General features: G+C 50.9%; 1 protein-coding gene across 1 annotated transcript in view; it reads right to left on the bottom strand.

The window, feature by feature from the left end:
* The window catches only part of DNAH9 (dynein axonemal heavy chain 9), a 342468-nt gene that overhangs the window by 211297 nt on the left and 109025 nt on the right, over positions 1 to 22146 (bottom strand). Inside the window, exons 27-29 of the mRNA XM_086686045.1 lie at positions 17793 to 17949; positions 12046 to 12150; positions 1393 to 1550 (exon numbers count right to left, since the gene is read on the bottom strand). Coding sequence (XP_086542171.1) covers positions 1393 to 1550; positions 12046 to 12150; positions 17793 to 17949 — 420 coding nt within the window. The remainder of the gene's footprint in view (positions 1 to 1392; positions 1551 to 12045; positions 12151 to 17792; positions 17950 to 22146) is intronic.

Genomic DNA, 22146 nt, shown 5'->3' with positions numbered 1-22146 from the left:
CATTTGCGTTTTCTTATCACAATAAAGAAGATTTAAACGCATGACAATATCCACCGGGGGCGGCCAAGGCGAAGGAAAAGATATGTGTTCTCACACACCGCTACCAGGAGTGTAATTCCGCACTGCTCTTTCTAGAAGGCCATTTGTCAGTGTGCATCAGGAGCCTTAAAAACGTGCCTCCCCAGTTAGCTCTGTGATTCTACTTCTGGGAAGCTTAGCCAAAGAAAATCATCACACATACAGAAAAAAACACTTAGGTACATAGGTGGACATCACAGCATTATGAATAAATTTGTCTTAAGTGCTAGATAAGGTCCTAATGTTTAAATATGGAGGGTTACTTAATTATACTGTGGACCACACACTTGATAGAATAACGTGTAGTCACGAAAGGAGATTTCTTAAGACCATCTAACAGAAGAGGTTATTTGTGATAGGATTACGATCGAGTATGAAACGAAAAAGACAAAACAGTATGAAACTGTGGGGGGGGGGGGGGCGCCTGGGTGACTCAGTCAGTTAAATGTCAGACTTCAGCTCAGGTCATGATCTCACAGTTCGTGAGTTCGAGCCCCATGTGGGGCTCTGTGCTGACAGCTCAGAGCCTGGAGCCTGCTTCGGATTCTGTGTCTCCTCTCTCTGTCCCTCCCCTGCTCCCTGGCTCTCAAAAATAAAATAAAACATGAAAAAAAAAATTAAACTTATAAAAAGAAACCGTGTGTGGACCACAAGTCCATGACTTTAAAATATGCATATTTTGGGGCGCCTGGGTGGCTCAGTTGGTTGAGCGTCTGACTTCGGCTCAGGTCATGATCTCACAGTCAGTGAGTTCGAGCCCTGCCGTTGGGCTCTGTGCTGACAGCTCAGAGCCTGGAGTCTGCTTCGGATTCCGCGTCTCCCTCTCTCTCTCTCTCTCTGCCCCTCCCCTGCTCATGCTGTGTCTCCCCCTGTCTCGAAAATAAACATTAAAAAAATTTTTTAAATACACATATTTTAAATACAGCTAAGCAAAAAATAATTTTACTGATGGTAGCATTAAAGGTTTTTTCATTTTTTTTTTTAAAGTTTATTTTGAGAGAGAGAGAGAGAATGCGCACACGCATGCAGGAGGGGCAGAGAGAAAGGGAGAGAGAGGGAGAGAGAATCCCAAGCAGGCTCCACACTGTCAACGCAGAGCCCGATGTGGGGTTTGAACCCACAGAACCACCTGAGCCGAAACAAAGAGTCAGATGCTTAACCAACTGAGCCACGCAGGCACCCCTAAAGGTAGTTTTATAAGCTTTTTTAGATGTTCCAAATGTCTTCTAATATACACGCCCTACATTTTCAGTGGAAAAAACCAGGAGACCCTTGTCTCCGGGGGCCCTCATGTGGGGCAGAGCGGACGCTCACCTGAACAGAGCCTTGAGATTCTCCGGCAGCTCCGTGCGGCCGGCGTAGCCCGGGTTCATGGTGATGAAGATCCCCACGGAAGGATTCAGGTGGATCTCCTCCCCGAGGAAGCTGAACCGCTGCTTCTTGTCTCGGATCGCGTCCTGGATGCTTTTTACCTGGGGAACGAGTCAATGGAGAAAGGTCCCTCTGCCGTGTGTCCCAGGGGCGGAGTGGTAGCTAGGGCTGGGAAGCATGTCCATAGCCAACACGGACACCTGCTCCCTGGCCCCCTTCGTGGAAGGACAGGCAAAGCGACGGCACCCTGGACCCTCTGCTGGTGGGCGCGGGGTGCCTGTCTAAAAGAAATCTGGCCGCCTGTTTCTGTATTTACAACACAGCGGCTGAGAGTGAACAGCAAGCGGGTGTTTAACCCTCCCTGTAGTTACCCTGGAAATGCACTAGCACTCATCTCTGGCCAGGCGTTGTTCTGAGCACTTCCGTATTCATTCATTTGCTTTTCACCACGATCCTTTGCTGGCGGGGAGCGGGGGCACTTCACTGCCACCAGCCCCGTCTCTCGATGATGAAACACAAGCACTGAGCAGTGGAACAGTCTGCCCAACCTGACATCGCTCCAAGGTGGTGGCACCCGGACTGAAGCCAGGCGAGTGGATTCTGGAGCCTGGGCTCGTGGCCGCTGCGTGATCGAGAGGGCACTGGTACCTACCGGCTGGGCTTGTTCTTTGTTTAAATGAAATAAAGCCCCTGAAGAGAGTGGCATCCAGAAAACGCTGAAAAGCAGCAGTCAACGGGGCGCCTGTGTGGCTCTGTCGGTTGAGCATCTGACCCTGGGTTTCCGCTCAGGTCACGATCTCACGGTCTGTGGGTTCCAGCCCCGCGTCGGGCTCTGCACTGACAGCGTGGAGCCCGATTGGGATTCTCCTCTCCCTCTCTGGCTTCGCCTCCCCTGCTCTCTCTCTGTCTCTCTCAAAATAAACTTATAAAAGTTTTTTTTTCTTTTTTAAAAGTCTAGCAGCTGGGGCGCCTGGGTGGCGCAGTCGGTTGAGCGTCCGACTTCAGCCAGGTCACGATCTCGCGATCTCGCGGTCCGTGAGTTCGAGCCCCGCGTCGGGCTCTGGGCTGATGGCTCAGAGCCTGGAGCCTGTTTCCGATTCTGTGTCTCCCTCTCTCTCTGCCCCTCCCCCGTTCATGCTCTGTCTCTCTCTGTCCCCAAAAAAAATAAACGTTGAAAAAAAAAAAAAAATTTAAAAAAAAAAGTCTAGCAGCTAACATGGAAACTGTTAAGGTGACCATCGTCACCGCAGTCGTGGTCCTCAGCCTGGTTTACCTCCTCAGACTGCATCTCTAGAACCGATGGCATGAACACAGCTCACCCCTTCAGGGACGGAGTGCCCTGTAGATGGTGAGGAGTGGAGGGAGCCCCAGAACCAAAGCGAGGCTCGAGCTACATCCCCGGGGCTATTCGTGCCTTTCTAAAAAGATGAGACTTTTTCTTAAATGGTGGGGATATATGCTAAAGCTTGAGCTGGCTGGCTCTATATTCTAGATCATTCTTACAGCCCCGGGAGGAGAGACAGAAAGGAGATCACCATTTTCACACCCGGTGCCTTGGAAAGAGCGCTTGCAAAGATGATCAGTGACAGAAGGCGGGAAGGCAGGAGGGACGCACTTGTTCAGGCGGGCCCCTCGGAATGTCTCTTGGGTAGTTCCAGCTTGTCGGGGCTCCCGAAAGCAAAACCCAAAAGCCGGGGGGACCAGTGCAAGGTTTTGAACAAGCTCCCGTCCTGTCAGCCGCGTTCGGGGTGTTTGGAATAGCCAAGGGTTCTGTGGAGATTGGGCTGCAGGTAGGTGTGTGTGTCCGGGAGAGAGAGAGAGAGAGAGAGAGAGAGAGAGAGAGAGCGAGCTTGAGCATTTATGAAAGAGACAGCTGGAGCCTAAATAAGGGGAAAGACACGAAACCACCGGACCGTGTGTGGCAGAACAAGGCTCTCTCCAGTGTCTGGAAGAATGGGCACTCACCGGAACGTGTGACAGTTCCGTAATTAGGATTCAGCTCCTTCCCCAAAGCGAGGCCCGGAAGGCCACACGCATTTGAGCTCGCGGCAATTAGTTTGAGACCGAAACTTCTCTTCTGCAAAGGGAATGTCGATGCCTTTGCGGCAGAGGTGGTCTCCAGAGCCTTGCACACGACCTCCGGCCTCCCGGCCACCCTGCGGCTTACGTGGGTGGTGAAGGCTGGGCTCTCTCTGGCCCCGGTCCTCCCCATAAAATACACTGAACAGTCACCATCCTAAGGGGCGGGGGAGTGAGTTCAATTGCTATTTACCAACGGCTCGGACACCTTTGGGCGGAGGCTGACCTAGGGCCCTTTCTGCTGACAGTCTGAGTCAGCCTTCCCTCCTGCAACATGGAGGCCCAGGAACCTGGCGCTCAGTGAGACTTTATGGTGCGCTGGAGGGAGGGCGGCGTGCATCTGTAGGGGGCGCCCTTGAGGGACAGCGTTGAGCCGATTCAAGGCTGCAGTTAACGCTGGGGCATCAGTGCTGGTGGCAGGCTCTGTTCGCTGGGCTCACGCTGGACAGGACGGGAGACTGCCTGCCTGGCATTTTCTCATCGTCTTAGGAACAACCGAGGTCCACGGGATGAGCCTTGGAATGCAGCGGTCAGGGTCCAGGAGGCCCCGATAGAGTCCAGAGGTCCTTCAGGATGTCGGGGGAGGGGGGGGTGGGCAGAGGCAAGCAGGTGGGCTGGGATCGTATGGATTAAACCCCGGGCCCAGCCAGGTGGGGGTGAGCACACAGGCAGCCACACACTGTGCACCTGTAGGTCAGGTACACTCCTCCCTCACGGGGGTCTGTTTCTCCACTAAAAACTTAACCGCTTTCAAAGATTTTAAAACCACGCAGAATAACCACAAAATAGTAACTGACGTTTTCTGAGCGCTTGGAAGGCACCGGGCGCTTTTCTGAGTATTTTACATGAGTTATCCTGTTAAGTCCTCTTAATAGCTGCACGAGATGGGGGCATATCCTCGTTTTAGAGATGACGAAACAGCCAGAAGCAGTTAAGAACCTGTACTACAGATATGCAAGATGCCGAGTTTCGGGAGGTGGGGGAGGGATACGTGGGGCCTCTACACGATTTCTGCAACTTTTCTAGAAGTCTAAAATTGGTTAAAAAATAAAACTTTACAAGGAAAAAAAAAAGAAATTTGCCAGGTGTCTAACAGTTGGTAAGTGGGGCACCTCAGGGCACCCCAAGTTACCAACCAGGCAATTTGGTGACAAAGCACATACACTTAATAGCCACTTTCTCAAACAGCCTTCCTTTTACTAGAAGGACACCGTGCCAGCCACATACGGCTCCTCATCAAATACATAGCTTTCAGAGGAATTTTGTTCTGTTCTGGAAATAATAATTCCGACACACGTTTCCACCGAGTAAGAAAAGCTGTATTTGTCACTCACCAAAGAAAACAAACATGGAGAGCTATGTCGAAATGAGTGGTCTCAAATGTGGGTGAGGGGGGGATGATTTTGCACCTGCCCCCCCCTCCCCAGGGGACATCTGGCCATGGCTGGAGACTTTTTTGTTGTCACAACTAGGGGGCGGGGTGGGGCGGGGGGGCGGTTTGCTAGAATTATCTGGCCTCAAGACATGGAGGCCTTTGACATTTGCCAAAGTTGGGAAAACCATGATCTGCAAAATCAAACATTTTACCAATGAGGAAACTGAGGGCAAGGAGGTATAAGTGACTTGTCCACCATGCCACAGCTCGTGTCCCCGGGGCCTACCAAATTCCCATGCAAATTCATGGCCCTACCCCAGTTTGAGCCAACCAGAAATGCCGGGGTGGGGTCCAGCTGATGAATAAGGCCTCCAGGTGATCTGGATATATGCTCAAATTCGAGGACCACAGCAATCCAGGCAAATCTTGGGTTTCGGCTCATCCCTGCCACTGCCCAGGTGTCCCTGTCAGAGCTGCCTCTCCCCCCTCAGTGCACCTGCTCCTCACTCCCTCCTGGCGTGGGGAGGATGTGTCCCTGCAGCCTGCTAACCTGGGCCAGTGGGGCTCGAACCTGTGGGTCCTGAGATGCACCCACGCTCCACAGCCCTCAAGATGTTCCCCTCGCCTGCCCATCTCCCTCTCCACTCCGGTTCTCGAAGTTTGCTGGACAAAAGAACCACACAGAAAGTTCCCAAAAAAAGACTCGATGCTTAGGTGATGCTTAGGTCTTGCCCCAGACCAATGAAACCAGAATCTTTGGGCACAGAGACTAGGCATTTGCACATTCCTATTTTTCAGAATTGCCCAGGCAGTTCTACGGTGTAGCCAGGGTAGAGGATACGGAGTCAGAGAAGCAGATCTCCAAGGTTATGGTGGGTACGAACCCCTGGAGATCTCGTGGAAATGCAGATGTTACAGCAGGTCAACAGTGGGTCTGAGTCTGCATTTCTAGTAAGTTCCCAAGAGAAACAGATGCTGCTGGCCAATTAAGTGTCCCTGCCACTGGCCCCAACTGCCCCTACCAATTTCAAGAGTCCCCACTGGCCCTCAACCAGATGAGCTCACTTTGTCTTCCAGCCTCCACAGGCTTTAATCATCCCTCTCTTCTGGAGCTTGCTTTCTGCCTTATGCTTTTTTTTTTGAACGTTTATTTTTGAGAGACAGAGAGAGACAGAACATGAGCAGGGGAGGGGCAGAGAGAGAGGGAGACACAGAATCCAAAGCAGGCTCCAGGCTGTCAGCACAGAGCCCGACGCGGGGCTCAAACCCACGAACCGTGAGATCACGACCTGAGTCGAAGTCAGACGCTCAACTGACTGAGCCATCCAGGCGCCCCAACCGACTTATGCTTTAGATGTGTGGGTAGACTTTACCCCTCTAGGTCGTGGTGGCCCTGACTGCAGATGAGCAATCCTGCATTCTGTACAAGCCACGTGTGTTTGCCTGACCGTGGGGGCCTGATGGGACACCTTAAAAATGAGGTCTTTCCCTTCCAAGACTGGAAGCTGGTAATCACGGAAGGTTCTGCCCCTACATCCTCCCGCTGGGGCCTTGTATCAGACACACTCGTGAAGTAGAAAAGTCAGGCCACCTTCCCCGCAGGTGATATGTTTTAAGGAGGTCACGGGCTAGCCCTAAGCTACATAAAACCTGTCAGCTCTTTCTCCTTTGCCCCTCACATTCTAGGGAAGTGGTCCATTCTGCGGTCCGCACTTTGCCCCCAAATGCCATGCGTTATTAAAATCCTGCCCGGCTCACTCCACGCTTCCCTCTGCAAAGGTGGATTGGAGGGTGCTGCCTTCGGCAAGTGCAACCCACTCACCAGGTTTCACGTTTTTTTTTTTAAAAAAAATATTTCTGCGTTTGCACCTTCGACCTTAAGCTCCTCTATCAAAGGTGGCAGGTGGGGAGCTCCCTTGGTTCTGAGACTCTAGCATTTGTTTGGTGCCCTGAGTCCGTGGAGCACTGCTCTGGTGACCTCCCAAGACCTTGCCAACCGATTCGCTGCTTCTAGCTGCTTCCTGCCTCGGCTCAGCACTCCTGTACCACGGGGAAGGAAGGGGCATGGTGGAAATGCCTGGCCAGGGGGCACCGAGGGGACAGGAGGCTGGAGGGAGAGGGCAGTGGAGTGCATCCCGGTGACACTTGCCCCTGGGCCCGGATAACCCGAGGCCCGGTGAGCTGACCGCAACAGCATTAGCAAAATTCCGAAGGAAAAAAAAAAAGGTAGTATTTTCTACGTTTTTTAAAACAGCAGAGTAATTGCTCTTGGAAATGCCACACTCTTTCCCCGTTGGGTATGTAATTCTGCTTGACCCATCGGACAGAAACAGGAAAATACCCACCTACGAGAACACTGACGCACACGCGGCTTTTGTGGAAGTTACTAGAAGAGCGCAGACAGGCAGGCAAGGAGCCGAGGGGAGGGGCGGGGAGGGTGGAGGAGGACTGTCCCAGCTGGTGCGGCTTCTGAACCAATATGCCAGCCTAGATGACTGTGTGAATAATTAAGTGCAATTTTCCCCTTGGACGGGTATATGATTTTAAGTGGTACAGCCTCCAATTCTGCCCAGGCTGTTGTCAGACCACTTTCTTGAGAACCGTCTCTCCCACGGGGTGTGTTCCTAGACTGCAGTGTGAAAGCACCCGGGAATTCCGGGTGGAACTCATTTAATTCCAGAAGCAAAAAGGAACTGATCTTGGTGAACCTCCTAGGACATCCTGTCGGGCAGTTTCAGGATCGGGTGAATTCGCAGTGTTCATCCATTGCGCCCCGGGGACCAACGGGCTCTTGGGTTTTGCCTCACCGGTTGGGACGCTAAGTTTGGGAAGAGAGCCTGAGGCTGGGCCAGCTGAGAAGGAGCGAAGGGTGTCCTAGAGACTGGATAGACCTGGGCGTGGACCCTCTTTCCCTGCTCTGTATCCCCCTGCCTTCTGCTTCCCTTCAACCCGTTTCCGGCCGTGTTCAGCCAACGACAATAGTGATCACCAACATCATGGCCACCACCATAATCAGCACCATCACGGTGACTAATATTTGTCGCACGCCTCCTATCCGTAGGGCTTCAAGGGCTCTTACACGTATTAACTCGTTTAATAATTATTACAACTGCATCTGGCACGTACTGTTATTAACCCTCTTTACAGACGGAGAGCTTGAGACGTGGACTTGCCCCAAAGCACACAGCTTAGTTAAGTGGCAGAACCGGGGCTGAATACCGGCTGTGCAGTTTCAAACGTGACCCACGCTGACAACCACTTCCCCGCCCCTTGCCCGGGTCACCCCACCCCACAAGAACCTGTTTCTTTTCAAATCCCAGCTGCACGCGGGGCTGCTCACAGCATCTCTGGAACGCGAGATGAGCTCTGGGCTGACCCCGGTCTGGCTCTCACTGCTTTCCTGTTGGCTCTTCCCCTGGGCTTCTCGGAGGGACACGGCGAGATGGCCCTCTGGCAGGCCCCCAGTGCTGAGCTGGGACACCACGGGTGTAACTACTCAAGTGAGGGCAGTCACAGCCAGGCAGCCGGGCTGGAGAGCACGAGAGAGGCCCTCTGAGGTCTGGGGCCAGCAGCCAGGAGAGAGGGGACAGGGAGTCAGACAAGCAGAGAGGAGGGAGGTGGGCACCACCTAGGTAGAATGAACAGAGGATGGCGGGCAAGGAGATAAAAACCCGGGTGATACGAGAGCTGCCCGTTATCTGCAGTAGGCGACTTAAGGAGAAAAGCCCCAGGCGCACATTATAATGACAGTCCTCGATCCCAACGGCCACCAGGGCAGGGAACAGCTTAGACTTCCGTCCCAATTCTCAGAACCCACTGCGGGCCGAGATTTAGTACTCTGAGAAAGCTTGATTTTACTCGTGTCACTCTATCTTCTATCCTGAAATTCACACAGGCCGCGAAGGGGCGCAAACTGGGCTCTAAGTCGGCAAGGTGAATGCAGCCGGCACCGTGCTTTCTTGGTCCGGCTCAGGTTTTGGTTTTTGTGTGTTTGGTTTTTTGTTTTGTTTTGTTTTGTTTTTTAATTGAGTGAGTTGACAACTTTGAGAAGCCTGGAGATGTTTAAAAAAAATGTTTTTAACATTATTCATTTTTGAGAGAGCATGAGCGGGGGAGGGGCAGTGAGAGAGAGACAGGGAGACACAAATCTGAAGCAGGCTCCGGGCTCCGAGCTGTCAGCGCACAGCCCGACACAGGGCTCGAACCCACAGACCGCGAGATCGTGACCTGAGCCGAAGTCGGACGCTGAACCGACTGAGCCACCCGGGCGCCCCAAGAAATCTAGAGATGTTTTTACATAAAAATCTGGACTTTCAGAGGCTCTCTAAAATTAAAAAAAAATCTGGCGGCCCTGACGTGCATTCTTCCAAAGCAGAGGCGTGCTGGTAAGTGTTGAAGCAGCAGCTCGCCAGGAAAACCAAATGCCCCTGGTCTGTGGCACTCGCCAGGTGCCACAGCTGACCTCAAGCCACCGGGGCAGCAGCCTGGAAACACACACCATCGGCTCCCGCGACCCAAGCTAGTCAAGGGCTTTCAGGCCAAGAGAGTGCTCTGGCCAGCCGCTCGACTTACTGCTCCTACTAACTCCTGCGGAATCCAACGGTCCTAAGGAAAGGGATCAGCACCGGGGACGGAAGAGCCCTCGGTTTTGCAACCTGCAGGAGCCTCACCGAGCAGCAGGCCAGACAGGAACCCATGAATGGGAGCACCAGACTGGCTGTCAAAATCAAGGGCTGGAAGACCGGATGACCTTGGGAGGCGTGGGGGAAGTGAAGGGACCCTGCGGAGCCCCCTGACCGCTTATGGCTCCCAGCGGCAACCGGAGATGAAGTGGGAGGGCGTGGGGGGGGGCCTTGGAATCAGCTGGTGCTGTGAGCTCCACTGCTGTTCCGCCTCGCGGTGGCTGCGATCCTGCCCCCAGCTCCGAGTCCAGCCTGCTTGGACGGGGACAGCACGTTGCGTGGGGTCAGCACGCTGGAGGAGGGGGTGACGGGGGCGGAGGCTGGCTCCTGCCGGGGCACGCGGAGTAGGGAGTCAGGATGCTGGTTCAGGCGGCTTCTCCAGCGAGGACCACCCTCTGTCTGCAGCGCCTCCCGCCTCCCTTCCGCTGCCCCTGTCCTCTGAAAACTGGCAGTCAAGCTACACTTCTTTCTTGCCCCTTTGTTTGGACCCGAAGGAAAGAGAGTCCTCCAGAGCTCTGTTTCTCTTTCCCTGTACTGTATACACGCCACTCTGGAAATAAAAGCCACCAGTAGGGGGAAAGTTAAATGGTTGGACCGTATGGACTCCAGGCACAAGCTGGGAGCACCCGTCATGCCAGCCCCTAGTGCCATCACCACCCAACATTCTCCACCGCGCAGCACCCTTACGCTGGCCTTGCCTAGCGGAGGCAATAGAGGTGGGGGGAGGGGGTGGGCTATGAAACCACAGCATCCCCAGCAGGAAACAGGGGCACCCGGCTTACAGGAAGGAGCCCAGAGCAGGTGTCAGCAAAGGCTCTGCTTTGCTGGGGTGACCGGGAGGCCATGGGGAAGGCCGGGGGGCTCCCACTGAGGCCCCAGCTCCAATCGGGACCCCCAGGAGAGACCACTGACTTCACAGCCACTGATCTTCCTCCTGTTCAGCCCCTCCTTAAAACCACTGCCAGGCAGAGGGCAACTTCTTTTTCAGAAACCTCCAGGGGCTCCCCGTTGCCTGCTGAAGACAGTACACATCATGGCATTTAATTAAGCCTGTCTGCTGTTTGGTTCGAACCTGCCTCTCAAGCCTCGTTTTCTTCTCTAGCATTTTATCCCTTGTATCTGACAGATACCTGTGTCTAGACCTGCACCTGGGCAGTGTGGGTGGGGGTGCTGGGTTCAAGTCCTAACCTCGCCACCTGCCAAGAGTGTGCCCTGGGACCAGTTACTTTTCTGTGCTGATCTTTGGTTTCTCTCCCTACCCCGTGTGTGTGTGTGTCTGTGTGTGTGTGTGTCTGTGTGTGTGTGTGTGTATCCTTGTACACCTTGTACAGATGTGAGGATATGTGAAAAGTACCTGGTACAGGACAGACTTTCAACAGCAGTTTGCTCATTTCCCCCCTCCCTCTCCCCCTCTGTCTGCTCACTTCCTCTGTCTAGAAGACCCTTACCCTCATCCACATCATCTCCACCTTTTTTAAGGCCTGGCTTAAAAATAATGTGTCTGGGCGTGCCTGGGTGGCTCAGTTAGTTGAGCGTCTAACTCTTGGTTTCGGCTCAGGTCATGATCTCATGGTTCAGGAGTTCGAGCCCTGCATCAGGCTCTGCACTGACAGTGCAAGGCCTGCTTGGGATTCACTCTCTCTGTCCCTCGCTCTCTGCCCTATCCCTGCTCACTCTCTATTTCCCTCTCTCAAAATAAATAAACAAACATGGAAGAAGGGAAGGGAAGGAAGGGAGATAGAAAGGAAGGAATGGAGGGAGGCAGGGAGAGAGGAAGCGTCTAGCAGTCTTGCCCCATATTGTGAGTCAGAAGTTAAATCACTTCTAGAACACTGAAGAATGCTCATGTCCCCCTCAAGAACTAAAGTCGTTTTAAAGTTAGGGATCACGTCCTACTCAACCAGGGACCCTTCACCCTAGTTTTGAGCGTAGCACTTACTATGCTATAGGTGTTGAATGAGTGTTTTCTGGATAATTTGAAAGACAAGTGGCAGCTTACATAAATCTGCCCCAAACGTGACTTCCTTCCGTCAACAACATTCATCCTGTGATCCTTGCTTTAGATACAATGAGGTGAATTGGACCAAGGGGGCTGGAGCAGCTTGCCCAGACTCAGTGACAAAATGGAAGACATTCCCAAAGTCCATGGCCTTTCCAAAGAGCTGGGCTCCGTCATCTTGTTTGCTCCTCTCCTCACCCCCCGTGAAGCAGAGGGGACATGTTACAGAGAAGGAAATGGAGTCCCATGGCCAATAAATGGACTCACCTTGGTAGGGACCCACAGGACGCCCATATCCTGCACCAGCGTCTGTCTTAGAGGGCAGAGGAAGGAAGGGACGTGAAATGCAAGGGGGGAAGGAGACACGGAAGTGGACAAGCAGGGTTGAAAGCAAGAAGATGTCGACTTTCACAGTGCTGGCAACAAGCCCATGGCCTCCCACCTACTTCCGACCCCCATACCTGCACCGCCACCACTGATAAGACCTCCACAGAGATTCGATTAAACTCATCAAAACAGCCCCAGGCACCGGTCTGAGCGAGGCCTTTGTAGATGTTGCCACAAGACTGCAATGAAATGTACAAAGATTAAATCACTATCAGCGCTGGGTTCATCATTACACATCTAAGTCAGTTTCCATCCTTTTTGTTATAGATACTTCCAGTCCCCTAAGACCGCTGGTTTGAAACTCTTATTAAAGTTTCAAGGGCAATTACATTTTTGACGGCTATGGGTGCCAACGTAAGTCACGGGATCAAATAGAACCTCTTCAAGACACTTGGACCCAAATCCCTTCAAAATGTCATCAGGCTTGCGTTACTGTTGATTCTGGAGCTTTCAAAATCCCAGGAAATGAATAAAATATTATTATTATTTTTTTTTTTTTTTTTACACCATATAGACAAAAAAAGCCTTCCACTCCGCCTTTGGCACACACTGATAAAAAAAAGTTTCTATCTGTATCTTGAGATCCGTGCCCAAACACCCAGGCTTCCCAGCGTGATAGGAAGCTGGGGACAGACGGGGGACGTGATAAGATCTATAGAAAATTGAGTGGCAGGTAAATCTTTTCAAATGAGAGCAAGAAAAGAATTTCAAAGGGAAGATGGCCTATCATCTGTCCTGAAAATAAAAACCTCCTGGGCGTTCAGTGTGAACCAGTAAACCAGGAAGCAACACAAAGGGGAGGGTTACAGGGAGACACTCTCAAGGCCACTGTCAAGGAGACATCACCGAAGCCCTGGGAAAATGCAAATAGTGGCCAAGTCCCACTCGTTTCCCCCATAGCGAGCACTCGCTGACCGTCAGCTCTGAGCGCAGCTTGCACACTAGTCACTGAAGGGCTCAGTCCCTCTAAGGACTTCCAGTTAGGTTGTGGACAGAAATCATACAGCCAAAGCGGGTAAATTGCCATGTGAGCAGTGGTTCCGATGGACAGTAGAAGACACAGACGTTTCGTTGTTCAGAGGAGCGGGTCAGCGCACTCTCCAGAGATCCGTTTGGCCGAAAGAGGTAAATTTCAGACGGCATCACGACCTCTTTCGCCCAAGTTTATTTCATGGAATGCCGCATCTGGGAGACGCTCCCTGAAGCCAAGGCGTTTGGGTCGATCAAGTTTAGGAAACGCCACATTCTGTAACCCTCTGTTGCCAATTTACAACAGGTGTTAGGATTTTAAGGGGAGCACTGAGAAGTCCTGCGCAACGAAATTCGGTCAGTGTCTGTTTTATGAGCAGGATTTTTTGTTTTCCTCATGGGAAACCCTGGTTTTCTCGGGATGCACGCTGGGAAACGTGTGTGGTGGACAAAAGAGAAGAAGGGAAGTCAGGAGACCTGAAGTGTTGGTATCTCACAGAGCCTATATGGGATCTTCATACCCTGGGAATGCTCTTATTAGCATCCATGTAGGCAGAATGGAAGAGGGTAAAGTAAGGAAGGACCAAGGGCTTTCTAGAAGTAATTATTATGGTCAAAGGATGACCAAAATCATGATACGTCTAGAGAAAAATAAAGGTGCCATCTTGGCTGGGAAATTGAATTACAAGGGCGCCTGGGTAGCTCTGTCAGGTGGGTGTCCCGTCTGACTCTTGGTTTCCGCTTTGGTCACGATCTCACGGTTTGCGAGTTCGAGGCCTGCATCGGGCTCTGCACTTAGCAGTGTGGAGCCTGCTTAGGGTTCTCGCTCTCTCCCTTTCTCTCTGCCCCTCCCACGCACTCTCTCTCAAATAGACTTAAAAAAAAAAAAAAAAGAAAGTTGAATCACAAAAGGAGGCCATGGTTAGGGAAAGCCTTGAATTATTCTAAGGGGCCGTGGAATTTTGGAGCAAAGCATGGTTAAATCAATGTTTTAGGAGAACCGGCCTAATATCACACAAGCTAGGCTGGATGTGAGGCAGCCTTCGAAAAGGAGGGAAGAGGGGGCACCTGGGTGGCTTAGTCGGTTAAGCTTCCGACTTCAGCTCAGGTCATGATCTCATGGTTCATGGGTTTGAGCCCTGCGTCGGGCTCTGTGCTGATGGCCCAGAGCCTGGAGCCTGCTTCGGATTCTGTGTCTCCCTCTCTCTCTGCTCCTCCCCTGCTTGTGCTCTCTCTCTCTCTCTCAAAAATAGAGAAACATTAAAAAAATTTTTTTAAAACTACATTTGCTGCTTCAGCAATAGCATCTTTGAATTGAGATCAAGGGGGAAAGTACCGTGGCCAGAAAATAAAGAACGTCTTAGCATTAATGCCGCGATGTTTTCCAGAAAATGTAGCCAGGCTTATGGGTTTTTCAACCAGAACTAAAGAGAGGGGAGCAGTAACTTTGCCTTTTCCACTAGTCTCCACACTGTTGTTGCGTCTGCCCTATGACCCAATGCCTCTGTGTGGCATTGAGAAGGCAAGGGGAATTGTGGGGGTCCCCGACTACAGCCCACCTCTCCTCTTTACCCCAACCCCATCCTGTTTCACCACCCACCCCTCCCCATGTTCACCAGGTATCATTCCATTCTTTGAAGTCTCTCCTTTTTTCTTTTCCACTTATGCTACCCTGATGTCTGGCTGCTGACCATCCCTGGTTTGAACAACTGCAAGTTTCTCAGCAAAAAATTTTCCTCCTTCCAGTCCTGTCCTGCCTCCACTTGTCCTGCTACCCAGGAGTCATCCTCAGATGCCATCCGTTTTCATCATGCCCCGCCTTGATTTCTGAAGCCTGCAGGGTCTTCCTGATGGCCACCACTTCAGGGTCATGTTCTCCTCCTTGGCTTTATGTCCCCCCCCCACCCCCCGGCTTCTTGTTGAACCCCTCTCTCCTATTTTCTGTTCCCTCTCAGGCACTCAGCTGCTACTCCGTATTTATTGCTAGCTTTTCTCTGGAGATACGGAGTTGTTGCGAGTTTCATGAATGACCCTTTGGAATGACATCTGGGGAAGGGCCACAAGGCTCTTCCTGACCCCCGTTCCACCTTCTCCATCATCCGAGCCATGCCCTGTGAGGACAGGTCAAGGGAGAGGTCAGAGCAAGGAGTAGGGGAAGAATGGGATGCACAGAGAACTTGGTCATGTCTTTACCCTTGATGTTTTCATAGGCTAGGCGGTGTTAAAATGGCACATGCCCTGTTTGGCAACACCCAAACCTTAAACAGCCTTCGGTCTCACATCCTCCAGGATGTTCCCGACCAGCGTGCCCTGTACTCTTCCCTATCTCTGAAGTCGTCCAGGGATTAGAGTTCTTAAAACACACATTCTACGTGCTCTTTGGTATCTCCCCTAATTATTTCACGTATCTTTCTTGTCTTTCCAGGTAGACTGGGTTATACTTTGTCTGTCTCTGTATCTATCCATCATTTATCTATCACCTATCCATCATGCTCTCATCTCTCTCTCTTTCTCATCTCTCACCTATGTCTATTTATATCATCTATGTATCCATCCATCCATCCATCCATCCATCCATCCATCCATCCATCCATCCATCCATCTTCTCATGATGCACAATGCTTGCTGAGCAATGGCGATACTCAATAAATTGATTGCTGGAGAGTGCTTTGTGATGAAAATAATTCTCAAGGACTGGACAACAAAGGGAAGAGGAGGTGTGCAAACAGTGCAGTGAGGCCGTTGGTTACAAAGGACATTTGGTGCCTAGGAAGGGACCGCTATCCTTCTAGTGTGTTTCACTACAGCCATACCCATTGCTCTTCTTCCGATCAGTGCTTCCTCCGATCTAGGCTAGACTTGACCAGAGCTTTGCACAGTCCGGACAAACGATGGACAGACCCCTCCTCTCATCCTGTACTCTCAGAGGAATTGCTGGGGTCAGAGTTCAGTAGTAAGTGTTGGAAGAATTGGGTAAGATGGCCTCGGTGACCCCTGGCCCATGGGGCGAACTCCTCTATTCCTGCTTGACATGTCAGGCATAACTTTGAAGATATTTTGATTTTCTTCAATCAAAATTCACCAGGTCTTCCACATCTAAATGAAATATCCTCTTGGGTGGCAATGCTGCCTTTGCTCAACTAGAGAACAATCTAGAAACTTAAAATAATTCTTAAAGGTTGAGTTTGTTTGTTTAAATAGAAAAAAAAAAAACTTTGGGGGGCGCCTGGTGGCTCAGTTGGCTTAAGCGTCTGACTTCGGCTCAGGTCACAATCTCACGGTTCGTGGGTTCGAGCCCCGCGTCGAGCTCTGTGCTGACAGCTCGGAGCCTGGAGCCCCGCTTCGGATTCTGTGTCTCCCTCTCTCTCTGCCCCTCTCCCACTCACACTCTGTCTCTCTCTCAAAAATAAACGTTAGAAAAAAACAATTTAAAAAAAGAAATAGAAAACCTTTCTTCTTTCAGCCTGGCTTAAAGAGAACTATCACTGTAATGTGTCCAGCAGTAAGAGCAATCATGCTAAAATTTAGACCCAGTGAAATATGGGGAAGACAGCTGTTTTGAGGTCTGAATCCTCATTTTGTTTGCTTCCCGGGGGAAAAAACATGGTGCTTTTTGGCTGCTGCAACTCTTTGCACAGCAAAATTTTATGTACGAGAGAAATTATTAAAGTTACAGCTGATGAATCTCGTTTGGAGTTCTATATGTTCCCTTGAAGTCTCTAAAATTATTTTTAAATTAAATTTACTTTGTACCCATCATACCGTGATTTCTACGCATAAATATTTAATCTACTTAATGCAATTGTTTTATTTTTTCCCCCGCTGTAAATTTATTTACGTGCCACCCTGTTGCAAAAGGGACGTAAGACAGTTTACAAAAATAATACAGGAAAACAAAATAAAAATAATGAAAAAGTGAGAATCTTATTCCATTTTTTTTTTATAAAGAGCATCTATAGGAAATCTGGTTGTAAGCAGAATATTTCTACCTAAGAAGTGACCTATAAGCCTGTCGTTTTCTCTTGCTTTTCTCTATGACACAGGACTTGGAATATATTTGAGAAGACGATGCTGAGCGCCTGAGTGAAGACCATTACCCTTGCATTTGTCCGTTGTGAGCATCGAATCATTGATTAGGAATGGAGGTTAATCGAGTCTGACTTCAGAAGTCACACCTGCCCAGGGCACCCGGGGGGCTCAGTCAGTTAAGTGTACGACTTTGGCTCAGGTCATGATCTCACGGTCCGTGGGTTTGAGTCCCGCATCGGGCTCTGTGCTGATGGCTCAGAGCCTGGAACCTGCTTCGGATTCTGTGTCTTCCTCTCTCTCTGCCCCTCCCCTGCTTGCACTCACTCTCTCTCTCTCTCTCTCTCTCTCTCTTTCAAAAATCAAATAAAAACATAAAAATAAAATAAAATGAAAAAAAAAAGAAGTCACACCTGCCCTTGTAGAAATTCTGAGGAAATGCCCACTTTTCCAGAAAAGCACAAGTATGACTTTTATGTGAAGATTTTACGGTAGCCCCTCGTGAGCTTTTCTGTGGTTCTAGGTCAAACAGTGAACTTAAGTCTTCAGATATATGTTCAGCTTCTTCATTGTACGGGTCACAAAATGAAGAGCCTCACATGAAATAACCCACCTACGGCTGCAAAGTTCATCGGTGGAAGCCGATCGGCTTATGGAGAGGTCAACAAGCTCCAGGGGTCAGAGATCCTCAGGTCTCCCAGGATGCAGCCAGCAGAGCCCTCCAGGGCCGGGCCTCTGAGCCGGGCCAGGGTGGCATGGATGAGCCTGGTCCCCGGTGTGGCCCGCCCCCCCGGTCCCCAGGCACCCCCGCCCAGATGGGCCTTACCTTGTAGTCCATCTGCTCGGAGCAGTTGAACACGTACACCATGACGCCCAGTGCTCGGCCCAGGTCCTTGGTGGTCTCCGTCTTGCCTGTGCCCGCGGGTCCTGCCGGAGCTCCGCTCATGGTCAGGTGCAGAGACTGAGTGAGGGTGATGTAGCATCTGTCAAAACATGGGAGCGTGTCGGTCATTCTCAGGGCCCCAGGTGGCCCGGCCCACGGCTTGGACCCTGCTGGGTCCTAGGGAGCTAGAGCTGAGGCTCTGGAACATGGCGGCCAACAGCTTCCATAAAAGGAAAGCCAGAGCCCCCACTGCCATCTGCTCCCCACAGCACTGTGGGGAGCACTCTCTGAAGAATCCTCTGATCGTGATTCTCCCTCCCTGAGCTTGCCCCTGCTCCGTTTTCTAGCTCACTGCCCATTTCTCGTGTCTCCTTCAGCCCCAACACTCTAAGGTGCCTTCACCTACAGCTGTTCTCACTTGCTCGTGCTCTGTCTTGAAGGTTTGTGTGCCCCACCTCCCCAGCTCCTACAGTAAAATCCTAACCCCCCAAGACTACGGAATTGGGAGGTGGGGCCTTCAGAAGGCGATTAGCTCGTGAAGGAGGAACCTCAGGAATGAGATTAGCAGCCTTATAAAAGAGGCTTCAGAGGGATCCCTCATCCCTTCCGCCACCAGGTGAGCCCACAGTGACGAGATACCTGCTAGGAGCCAGAAAAGGGCCCCAGACAAGAACGTGACCATGCTGGTGCCTTGACCTGGGACCTGCCAGCTTCCGGAACTGTGAGGGATGAATTTCTGTTGTTTATAAGCCCCCTGGTGTATTGTATTTTGTTATAGCAGCTCAAATGGATGAGGACACTCAGACACACGAGGACTGTGCTCGTCTCTCTCTCCTTCCCCCACCCAGCCCCCCACCCTGTCAGTCTACCTGAGTCGTGTCCTTCCTCAACATGGTCGTTAGTAGCCTAGTGGTGGCCACTCATCCCTTGGGGCTCATATTTGACATTAGCTCCCCGGCTAAGTATCCCCAGACCCCTCAGCACTGGGGGGAGTGAGTACATGTCCCTCAGCTGAGGTCCTCCCCCACTGTCCTGCACGTCAGCGTCCAACATATACCACACATGTCGTTCATACAATCTTCATAAGACACGTGAAGGTGGGGCCATGTCCTACTCGTGGTTTCATCTCCAGAAACAGCTCTGGCCACGTAGAGACCCTAAATAATTATTTATGAAGCAAATTCATGAATGAAGCCATCAGTCATTCCATCTGTTTAATCCTCCTTTGACTATCTTTCCTAATGATAATAAAATAAAAACAAGCATTAGGCTTGCTTCTGGTACTTTTTAAAACAGACGTGCATTACAGCAACTTATTTGACATGTCTCCAGAGGCAAGGGAAATAAAGGCAAAAATGAACTATTGGGACCTGATCAAGATAAAAAGCTTCTGCACGGCGAAGGAAACAATCATCAAAACGAAAGGCAACCAACGGAATGGGAGAAAATACGGGCAAATGACATATTGGATAAAGGGTTGGTATCCAAGATCTATCAAGAACTTACCAAACTCAGCACCCAAAAGACAAACAATCCAGTGAAGAAATGGGAAGAAGACACGAACAGACAGTTTTCCAAAGAAAATATCCAGATGGCCAACAGACACATGAGAAAATGCTCAACGTCACTCATCATCAGGGGAGTACAAATCAAAACCACAATGAGACACCCCTCACACCTGTCAGAACGGCTCACGTTAACAACTCAGGCAACAACAGATGTTGGCAAGGGTGCGGAGAAAGGGGAACCCTCTTTCACTATTGGTGGGAATGCAAACTGGTATAGCCACTCTGGAAAACGGTATGGAGGTTCCTCAAAAAATTAAAAACAGAACTACCCTACGACCCAGGAATCGCACTACTACGTATTTATTCAAAGGATACAAAAATGCTGATTTGAGGGACACGTGTAACCCAATGTTTATAGCAGCGCCATCAACAATAGCCAAATTATGGAAAGAACCCAAGTGTTCCCCAACTTATGAATAAAGAAGATGTGGTATATATATACATATATATACACACATACACAATGGAATATGACGTGGTGGTGAAAAAAAAGAATGAAATCTTGCCATTTGCAACAACGTGGATCGAACTAGAGGGTATTATCACAAACACGGTGATGGCAAAGTCTGAAACTGGATGATGGTAATGGTTGCACAACTCTACAAAGTACTAACCGTCACTGAATTGTACCCTTGTAATGGGTGAACTGTAACGCATGTAAATTATACCTCAATAAAGCCATTAAAAAATGTGCCACTGGCCTCACTTCTTGATACCTAGAAAATTAATAACATAGGCTCTCCACCTGCAGGTTGGACCAGAAGGGGCCACCCAAGGGGGCCTCCAAGATGAATTCTGTTTTGGAATCTGATGTCTAGAGTTCACCGGTGGTTCCAGGTGAACACTCTTCAGGCCAGATGGCGACTGCGTCTCCACCGACACCAAAATGGCTTTGGAAAGACGGAGTGAGTTCCTGAATTCTCTAAGTTTATGTATTTTGAGAGAGACAGAGAAAGTGTGATGGGGGCGTGCAGAGAGAGAGAGGGAGAGAGAGGGAATCCCAAGCAGGCTCCGCGCTGTCAGTGCAGAGCCCGACGCGGGGCTCGAACTCACGGAACTGTGGGATCGTGACCTGAGCCAAAATCGGATCCTTAACCGTCTGAGCCACCCAGCTGCCCCCTGAATTCTCCTTTAATTGAGTGCAAAATTCCCAGATATATTTCAGCCTTTGCACGTGACACTCAGGAAGGCAGATCCCCAGGTGGACAGGACAGGTGTGGGGACCTGCTATTCCACCAGCAGTTTTCCCGTGTGAGGGCAGGTGTTGGCTCAACTGATGGGCTGCATTTCAGGGCTGGTGAGCTGGGCTCCCCCAGGGTGCTGCTCTCCTCTCTCAGACACTCCTAGCTGAGTCCTAACAGAGGCCATACCTGCTCTCAGGGGCTGAGTTCTGACTCCAGATTGGCCCCGGTGCCTTCTACCCACCCGAGCCTCGGCTTCTTCTAGAACTTTCCAGGGGCTGTTGCAGCCCTGAACCTCCCAGGAGGAAAGGCAGCTGCCCGGACTGGCAGACTCCCCGGCCTCTGGCCAGCTCACCTCCCCACTCTCTCCCACCCCTGATCTGTCCACGGCAGCCTCCTCTGCCGGCCAGAGGGGGACCCAGGCCTCTTCTCCATAGAGCTGCAGGGCTCTCGAAGAGTCCAGGAGTCCAGAAACACAAGGGTTTGCAGAAATAGAATTCGCACAGGAAACTCAAGAATCTCTGGAAAGAAACCCTTGGAGCCGGGTGTCAATCTCTTCCAGAGTATCTACTGCTGAGCTTCTGATGATCTCCAGAAGAAGTACTTGGGGGTAGGGGGAGGGCCCTCCCCCCCTCAAAAAAAATATTTTTCTCCCCATAGTAACAGAACTCTAGAGCTCGAAGGCGTTTCTGAGATCAACTAATCCAATCCCTATTTTACAGATGGGAAGACTGAGCTTCGGGAAGGGAAGCTGGGCTAAGGCTAATAATAACAAAGGCAGGGGCAGTGGGGCTTAGGCTTGGGCCATGAGTAAACCAAACGGAAAACAGTGCCTCCCTCTTCCACATGAGGGTCGCCATTTTGCTTGGGTCATGGGCCATCTGGCTGTCCTAGGCTTTAGGGATACCCGCTCCTGCTCTAAAGTTCAATCTGGGGTCTCGTCAGCCTGTCCATCTCTGTCAACATGAAGCCAGCCGCTTCAGTCTGCAGCTGCTTTCCACTGAGGTGGGCGGATCAGGCTATCGAGGTCTCAGGCGAGGGCTCTGGAGTCAGATAGGGTTCCTACGTTGCCTCTAGTACAAAGTGTTGGCGCAACTCAGCCAGGGAAGGAAACCTTGGTGCCTTAACAGAAGCGGTCACTGGAATCCATCCAGCAGTCTTGGGCTTTGCACCAAGGAATTCAGTAAGCTCGCTGTGTCGAGCCAATGGCAATTGTGAGAATGGCAAGGACTCCTCCAAGAGGCGCTCTTGCCTGGCCAGCTGGCCCCAACACGGATACGGATCGATTTAGTCTGGTTGTTCCTGGGAAGACAGACCCTTTTGTTCCGGGACGGACCTCAGAGGTTTGGCCTTTTAACCAAGCCAGGCTCTTTCCCATTAATTAAATCCTTCCAGGAGGGCTACATAAGCCTTTTCCTCCAGCGAGGCAGGGTTTATGATTTCAGAAGGCAGCTCCTTCCACAGTGTGCCAGTTGCAATTGCTTGAAAGGCCTTCCAAATATCAAGCTGAAGTCAGTCTTGTTCTCTTTGCGCAAATGACTCCCGTAT

Source organism: Puma concolor, chromosome E1 (assembly GCF_028749965.1).
Source record: "Puma concolor isolate L17-30 chromosome E1, mPumCon1.1.hap2, whole genome shotgun sequence".
NCBI classification, from domain to species: Eukaryota; Metazoa; Chordata; class Mammalia; order Carnivora; family Felidae; genus Puma; species Puma concolor.
The sequence above is the reverse complement of the archived record's forward strand: the minus strand, read 5'-3'. Positions and strand labels throughout refer to the sequence as shown.